We start from the raw sequence: 8628 nt of genomic DNA on the forward strand, positions 1-8628 counted from the left end.
GGAATACTTTTCACATAATGGCAGACCATGAGTACAAGTGGTTTATGTTGAGTCACTTAACAAGTGCTCTAACTACCGGTATTTTCTATGCCATTAATTGTTCTTTAGATATCTCATGCCATGTTTTCCTGCAGGTTTTCTGTCATATGTTTTATTTTTATATATCTAAGGCCACACCAATCTAATTTCTTATTTGTTGGACCCCGCACGCTTGTATTTAAATAAAACTACCGGTATACAAATAATATTATTACATGTATTAATTTCCCGCATCTAGGAAAATCTGCGCTGTTTTTTGTTTAATTTCCGCTCTACTTTTCGTACTTTAAATAGTTTTAATTTATAAATCAGAAACAAGTAGAAAAAATGTAATCGCTCGCCCACTAGTGCTATTTTTCATTTGATATCCAATGCACATGAAATTATAATGGGGTGGCCTAATCCATTGGGGTTTTCAACTCATTTTAAACGGTAGGCCGGGGTGTCTTACTTAGGGATCAATAAGATCGAATACTAGTACCGGTACATATAGATACATAAATCCATATTATGTATATTGAACCTTCCTGATTATTTTGTACATTAAAGTAGAATATCTCAGGCACGTAGCTTCGTATTTGAAAGTGGGGGGCCAGACTCATCCAAAAAATCTTGACAAGCAAAAAAAAAAAAAAAACAGGTTTTCCAAAATCTTCAAAATCCTATTCGGGGGGGGGGGGGGGGGGGGTGTAGTATATTACTTCAATTTCAGTCCTCATTTCCTTCATATCCTTATTTTCATATCAATTTTTTTTTTTCATACTCCCAAAAAAGTGGGGGGTGGGGGCAACTCCATGACAATTCAATTTTTTATGTGTAAATTTGTTGCAGCGAGAAAAAGTGGGGGGGGGGGGGGGGGGGGGAGGCCACTCGCTACGTGCCTGTATCTAAATTCTTTACTACATGTCAATGTCAAGAGAGCAAAAGAGTTGTCGTTCTTTTGTCACGCTCTTTGAAATTGAAAGTACAAAAGGTATATATTTGTCAATCATGGAAGTCAGTGCAGAAGATAATTCTGGACCAGAGTCAGAGACGAAAAATAACTCTGTGATTGAAGAAACAACACCCGAGAGCTTTATTGAAGATATTGCAGATGACTATGTTCATTATACTAAATTTGATTCAACAAAAGAGGTAAATGTACACACTATTCTATCAAATATCAGGAGGGGGAGGGGCACTTCAAAACGAAGAATGTCCGCTTGTTTTCCCCGAAATGAAAGTTGTAGTCACAGGGTTGTCTCTAAAAATTGAAGTAGAAGGAAGAAATGAAAATGTAGAAGGGGAGTCTGGGCGTCTTACTTATAGCTACATTGTGTTTGAAATGCAATAATAACCGGGTAATTAAGGCATTATTGTCGGGGAAATTCCCCGCTCTCCGGGTCTTAGAGACAACCCTGAATCATTATTTCTTGTTCTAAAAACAATAAAATTATTTCTACAATATTGATAATGGTTGTCAAATGAAATCATTGAAATGTCAACAAAGGTTTTCTATTTTATTACATAATCAAATTTGATAGCTCGGCTATTATCTATGACATATCTATCATCATACAACTCTTTCCCTCTTGTATATAATATGTACATTGTGCATATTGTTTATTTACATAATTAATTGGCTCTTGAGGTCCCCAAATTGGTCTATAAATTGTTTAATATTGATAAGCTTTACGGGTAATTCTCACATGCATGTTCTGTACCTTTAATATTAGCACTTGCCAGCGTTCTGAATCAGAAACATTACATTTTCAGCACACACACACAAACACATGCCAAAAGTAGTGAAGTGTGGATAATATCTATCCCCTTTTTTCTTGGGCTAATTTCTTTGAAATGAATGGTCGCTTCATCTATACCCATGCATGGCCTAGTATTAGATAATACTACACCTAACCATTTACCGGGTATACAACACTCTTTAGGTTCCTGGTCTATCTCTTTTAATAACCATATTTCTGCTTTTTAATCTTTTGAAATAGAAATAGAATGAAATTAATAGAAATATGAATAAAGATGGAACAAAATTAATTCACAAATTTCCAAGAAATTTACCTGCAATTTTACAGTTCTCCAAAAATAAAGTATGGGAGGTGCCTGTGATAATTTGCATTACTTGTGTTAGTAAGCATGTTTTGTTTTAAAACTTACTTTTTATTTTTTTCAGAAAGAAAAATTCAATGAAAATATTGAAGAAATGTTAACAAAGTTGGAAGAATTTTGTGGTTTAGTGGACATGGTAATATTGAAACAAGGAAACTTTCACTTTATCATGAAATCAATAAGTAACATATTTTCAAATATAAACGAAATAGTTTGAAAAAAAAGGAAAATTGGAAAAAATATGACTCTTTTTTATCATTTATCAAATTAAACGTTACGTACTAAAATAACTCGTATCTATCATTGAGATAAATACGTACATATGTACATTCCATATGTTTCTTCCCCAAAATTCAATTTACACAGCATTGTTCATATTTTTCAGATCAGAGTAGACAATAATTTATGTCTATCAGAAACTTTGCCTAGACTGCAGAAAAAATGTGCCAAGATGCAGGAAATATTTGAGAAAGTAGATAAATTAGAGGTAATTCTTTATGATCAAAAATGAGAGAGAGAGAGAGAGAGAGAGAGAGAAGAGAGAGAGAAGAGAGAGAGAGATGTACATGTTACTGGCACATTGCCCCTCAAAACATTCATCAGTAACTTTTGCCAACATTTACATGCTTGATGCAGGGTTGTCTCTAAAAATTGAAGTAGAAGGAAGAAATAAAAAAGTAGAAGGGGAGCTGGGGGTCTTGCTTATAGCTACATTGTGTTTGAAATGAAATAATAGCCGGGTAATTCAGGCATTATACTATTTATAGGCGGGGGAATTCCCCGTCCCCCGGGTCTTAGAGACAACCCTGTTGATGTAAGAAACCAGTTAGATACCTGATTGATTTGATAGTACATGTAATGACAATTACAAGAGAATTAATGAGAATATTAAATGTATCTTGCATTTTGATGTGAGACAAACAAGGAAAATACAATTTAAACGATTTTAATGACTGATGAAAGAAAATATATAAGAATAAGGTAGTTTTTAAAAATTTTGACAATAACACTTTTATACAGTGAGAAAGAGAGAGAGAGAGAGAGATGTTTAATAATTTTGGAATTGGAATATTTCAGGCATTTGTGGGAGTAGTGCAGGCAAATATGGCTGTCCTGGAAGAATGTGTTAACAAAGCGGAAGATGAAATGGGATCACTAAGTGGACTTAAAAAGATGCTGTCCTCCTTTGTTGGACCAGTAAGTTGGTGAAAGATAAATCCAAATTAATTATTTTTTACCAGGTATTCTATGAATAAATGTGCTTTTAAAAGCTTTTGGATATCTTAAAACTTTGCATATTTTTAATGTTATTTTTTACCAAGTTTTAAAGTTTAATATGATAATTGTTTTTTAATTCTGTAATAAAGTCACTTTTATTTGATATGAGTAGGATTTTGTGTTAGGTTTGCTCTTTACATTTATTTGTACAGTTTTTGCATCCTTTTTCATCTACCTTTAAAATTTTCAGTTTAGAAAACTTTGTGTTTTTTCTTTGCAGAAAAAATCAGTTTCAAAGTCAGACAAAAAGCTTGTGTTTGAGCCTCCGGAAATCTTCAGTACAAAGGCCTATTTTCCAGAACCTCAGGGTGACAAAGAAACAGAAAAGGAAGAAACATCTGAAAAAAACTCTTGAAAAATGAAATTCTGTTTACATGATTATATTGGTTCTACAAAAGAAGCCGTTAATGCATTCCAATTTTATATGGTATACAGCAAATTTATTTGAACCTTGGTTGGATGAAAGGAATCATATTACATCAAACAAGAGATTTTATGATCATGAATAGCTGCAGACCTGTAGCACCCGGTCTGAAAAAAATTCGGATGGGCGACCTGGGAGCTACAGTGCCTCCCATAGTAAAAATCTGTCCAAAACTAGCGCATTTTTTTGTGCGCTGTAAATTTCAGATTTTTATTATGGGAGGCACTGTAGCTCCCAGGTCGTCCATCCGAATTTTTTCCAGACCGGGAGCTACAGACCTGCAGCTAGATCATGAAGAGCACTATCATTTTCATGTAAACGTATTACATATGGCGAAATGCGGCTTCCGCTAAATCAAGTACATCGCTAAATGCTCTGCATTTATGTATTAGAATAGTGATATTCAGGAATACGCTAATTCAAATCCACGCCAACTTGTTCAAATACTATTTTCTGCCAAATATTGTACGCGCCAAATATAATACGTTTACAGTATGTACTGATATGTTATATAGTGCATGGTGCAATGATTACCTTATGAATAGGGTGATTTTTATTTGTTTTTGTTTACTATATTCACCCCTGTTGTATTTGTACCCCTTTTGTCCTTGTTGTTAGGAAGAAAATTAAAACTGGGCAAATTCCAGTGTCTTGAGGTGAAAATAATCCTGTGTACAGTATTTTGTTTAATGCCTCAGAGAGACAACAGATTTGTTGTATCTGTGTATTGCTATAAATGACCAATACTTTTGTTTACAACTTTTAAAAGTTTCCAGCTAGGCATTGACAAACAGTACCTTACTGTATGAACTCTTCATACATATTGAATTGAAAGGTCAAGGTCTTCAAGGAGTGTGAGTGATAAAGTCATGGCCTCATTCATCAAATACAATGTCTAATTCATCACAAACGTTGGCATGTGTAGTACTGCACTCACCGTGGCCACAAAATGTCATACACAAATTATAAGTTTGAGCAATTATCTTTGTATGAAACGTGTATACATGTATAATCATGTTCAGATATATTTTTTTCATTTTTCAATATGGAAGAAGGCCTTTTATGTTCTTCTCTTGGATGTAATGGTGAACATGTTTATATCTAAACATGAAACTTATTTTTTTAAGCATTTTTTTAATCCTTATTTTCATATTTTAAATATATGTATGGTTACAAATTTTGGGTTCAATCTTTTTTTATTGCAACATTGACAAATGCAAACTCATACAAAATTGGGTACTATTTATAAGCCAGCTTTGAAAAATATTGTTTTGCAGATGTAGGTCAATTCCTTGGAAGTAGATTTTATATAGTCCCAACAACATTTGGAATGCCCATTGTTGATAGTCAACAAGCTTTTTAGAAATTGTACTTTAAAATTAATGATGAAGGTAGCATATTAGTGATAGGGCATATGATATAAATATCAGTAATCATTGTGGGCTATATGCTTGGCAGCTTTTACAAATACGAGACCTCTGTCAATCGCTAATAATCTCTTAATTTATATAATGATTTCTATGCGACAATGATGTTTTAATTGTCTTTGAAACATTTAATGATACACGGAAGGTCAATGCCACCACTAGCCTGTGAAAGAGAAGTTTTGTCTGGTCCATATCTTTCAAGTCCCATTTCTTTCTACAAGAACTGTCGACAGGAATGATTGTACATGATCATATAATAGAATACTTGTTGTATCGTGTTTTTGAATTGGGAATCTTTATAAATAACTTAGTTGGTTCCAGTACATGTAATGCATTGTTTATTTACCGCATGTCAAAAGTAATTAGACAGGTCAGAAATGAATTGGGTTGGAGGGATGCATACGTAGGTACTATTGAATTAAAAGACGCACATATTTCGATTAATTGACGGCAAGCTAGTGTGAAGGAATTTTAAGTTTATTTACTGGGTATTATGAATACCATGACCCCTTTTAGGTAAGAAGGTGGCCACATTCTGAGGATGAATGGTTCAATTTTATACCCAAATCATTGAAGTATGATTTATGGATATTGATTTTTTTTATTGACATTAGAAGGTGTAAGCAAGAATTAATATATATGAACAAATTAAGAAAACTAGTTTGTAAAATTGTTTAATAATAATGTAAAACTCTAATATTTTGATTGGAGGTGTGCATGTACATCTAGGAAAAGCAAATAAATTATTTCGGTTCAATGTTTCACCCACACAAATTTTACGCACGAAACTGTTATTGCTAGTTCAGAACCATGACATTTTGCATTGCTAATCAAAGTTAATAGGGTTTAAATCAAATAGGGTATGTCAGACTTAAAATTCTCGCACCAATGGACCAATAAATAACTTAATATATTATTCTTACTTTTTATTCGTTAAAGATATCACATTAACTGATTTATTTTTGGCAGATATTAGCTTCGTTAAAAATAAACAGAAATCAACATGCAGTTTTAACTTTCTATTAACTTTTATAAACGTAAGTAATCACAGATTACAAAGTTCACCGAGACGAGGCATCACCTTTATGAGACCACCTTTATCATATATGAAAATCATAAATTAAATGATCTTTAATAAAATATTGGATACTGTAAGACTGACTAGGTATGAGCAGAATTTACTTCATTTTATAATTTAACCTGCTCCAAGACACAAATGCAATTTGAATTGCTCCAAAATCTTAAACCTTAAATCAACTTTGCAAGTTTGAATAAGTAGTACATGTGTATTATTTGCATAAACTCTTGACCAGCTCCAAAAATCTTAATCTCCTTCAGCATATCCGAACCCTATGGAATAGATTTTGCATCCACGTCTGTGAAGTGCATAAGTATCACAAGGTGCATCATCAATTCAAATTTGGTAAAGATTGAACAAAAAACAACTAAGAATTGCCTATTAAAGGGCACCTCTTCCAAAAACTTTAACTAGCTCCAAAAATCTTAACCTTATCCAGCATCCGAAACCAATGAGTCATATTCAGCATCTGAGGCTGTGGAGTGCATCGATCAGTATCACAAGATGCACTAGCCATGCAAGTTACGACCAGTAATAATTTAGATATTGCCATAAAAGGGCACTTACACCAAAAACTTTAACCTGTTCTTTACATCTTTACACCTCCTTCAGCATCTGAAATTCATGACCCATATTCAACATCCAAGTCTTTCAGGTCCATAAGTAGGTCTAGATGCATGATCCATGCAAGTTTGGTGGAGATAAGACATGCAATAACTTGGATACAAGACCTGCTCCAAAAACTTTAACCAGGTCCAGATGCCGACGCGAGGGTATAGAATAACCTCCCCCAACTCCATCTCGTTGAACTAAAAATGGTATAAAGAATATAATTAAACGAGAGATCAAAGAAATTTTCCCATTTCTACCAATTTCGTGTATGTCTTTTAATGACGTTATTAAAATTGAAAGTCAAAAGACTGGTGTCTGCCAAAACAGTATGTTAATGTGATTTTTTGCTTTATAAATTGTCATTAAGTTATTTAGTGCATGAATTTAATCCGATCAGTCATCTGATATATTTTACTTGGTTATTTTATAAGATCAATTGATATATTTCTGCATCCATCTCTGCTAATTTGTAATACTTGTTATGCACATTTACATTTGTGTAGGCGAAATATCGGCTCAGAATAGTTTATTTGAATATATAATGGATGCATTTCAAATCAACATAACAAAAATGGTTTTACATCATGATTAATAATTTAAAAAACGTGGAAAACTCGAATAAAAAATTTAAAAAACAATTAAATTACTTTATACTTATACCTCAATTATTAACCATTTCTAGTTTATTTGCTTTTTAATGGAACTAAATTGCTAACACCCCCCCCCCTAAAAAAAAAACTCTTAAAAAATAATATACATGTCAATTATTCCGTTAAGTGGATCTGGCTGCGCGAGTTCTATTCCAAATCAATAAAATTGATCTTCAAAGCACCCCATCAGGGATTTTGTATCCATTCGTGGCTGAACTGAAACGCTTTAGATTTTGAATAGATTGTTCATCCATAGAAGTGGCACAGATTTTAATGAAATTGCTTTTACCTCTTTAGCATTCAAAGAACGGGAAAAGATTGTGAAATATGCAACTTGTGATTACTTATAGCAAAATAAAACTATATTTTATATTTAAAAAAAAACCCGGTAATACTCGAGCCTGATCTGTCAATTGGTATACCACATGTAGTAATGTGTTTATTGTACTTTGGGTCAGTGGCCTTGAAACACTCAACAAACCTTGAACCCTGAACCTGATGTTGAAGTTACAGTAGGCGACCTTGAATTAAAATATGAAGAACATAAGGTCAATGATTGCTACGACTAACAAAGAACAAGCTAAAATTAAAAAAAAATAGTAAGCAACTTGTCAGCTATTTGGCCCGTAGCCCCATTTTTATGTTGGTCTTCTCCTTTATCACCTGTTAGTTGTTTCTTGGATGCTTGTTAGTCTGTTAAGTTCTTCAAGGTGCTCATCAGGCTTTACCGCCATTTTGCCATTTTTATCCTAATTGACTGGACTTTCTGTCCCTCATTGCATTTGTGGTGTTTGAATTTGTCAGATCACGTATCGGCTGTAATGGTCTTCCACAAGAGTCAAGAATGGTTCCTTATTACATCTTGCTTTAATTCGTGTTCGTATAATTAAAATTTTTAATGCAAACCTCGCTTGGATCACATGCAGTTTTTAGTTGTTAATTGTTATATATAGTTTATAATAAAAATGCGATGATGCAAATCGATTAGGTTCTTCCGTTTACATCACATGTGTGATT

General features: G+C 33.1%; 1 protein-coding gene across 1 annotated transcript; it reads left to right on the plus strand.

Moving 5' to 3' along the window:
- The first annotated feature begins 992 nt into the window (after positions 1-992).
- On the plus strand, positions 993-3924 carry LOC105349124 (biogenesis of lysosome-related organelles complex 1 subunit 4). Its single transcript, XM_011458816.4, has 5 exons — positions 993-1173; positions 2207-2278; positions 2528-2629; positions 3220-3339; positions 3641-3924. The coding sequence occupies exons 1-5, from the start codon at positions 1030-1032 to the stop codon at positions 3773-3775; spliced, it is 573 nt and encodes a 190-aa protein (XP_011457118.2). The 5' UTR covers positions 993-1029; the 3' UTR covers positions 3776-3924.
- The last annotated feature ends 4704 nt before the right edge of the window (positions 3925-8628 follow it).

Source organism: Magallana gigas, chromosome 3, assembly GCF_963853765.1.
Source record: "Magallana gigas chromosome 3, xbMagGiga1.1, whole genome shotgun sequence".
In the NCBI taxonomy this organism is placed as follows: domain Eukaryota; kingdom Metazoa; phylum Mollusca; class Bivalvia; order Ostreida; family Ostreidae; genus Magallana; species Magallana gigas.

Coding starts and splice junctions, on each gene's coding strand:
- LOC105349124 (XM_011458816.4), top strand. CDS start 1,030: ATGGAAGTCAGTGCAGAAGATAATTCTGGACCAGAGTCAGAGACGAAA. Junction 1,174..2,206: donor AATTTGATTCAACAAAAGAG/GTAAATGTACAC, acceptor TATTTTTTTCAG/AAAGAAAAATTCAATGAAAA. Junction 3,340..3,640: donor TGTCCTCCTTTGTTGGACCA/GTAAGTTGGTGA, acceptor TTTTCTTTGCAG/AAAAAATCAGTTTCAAAGTC.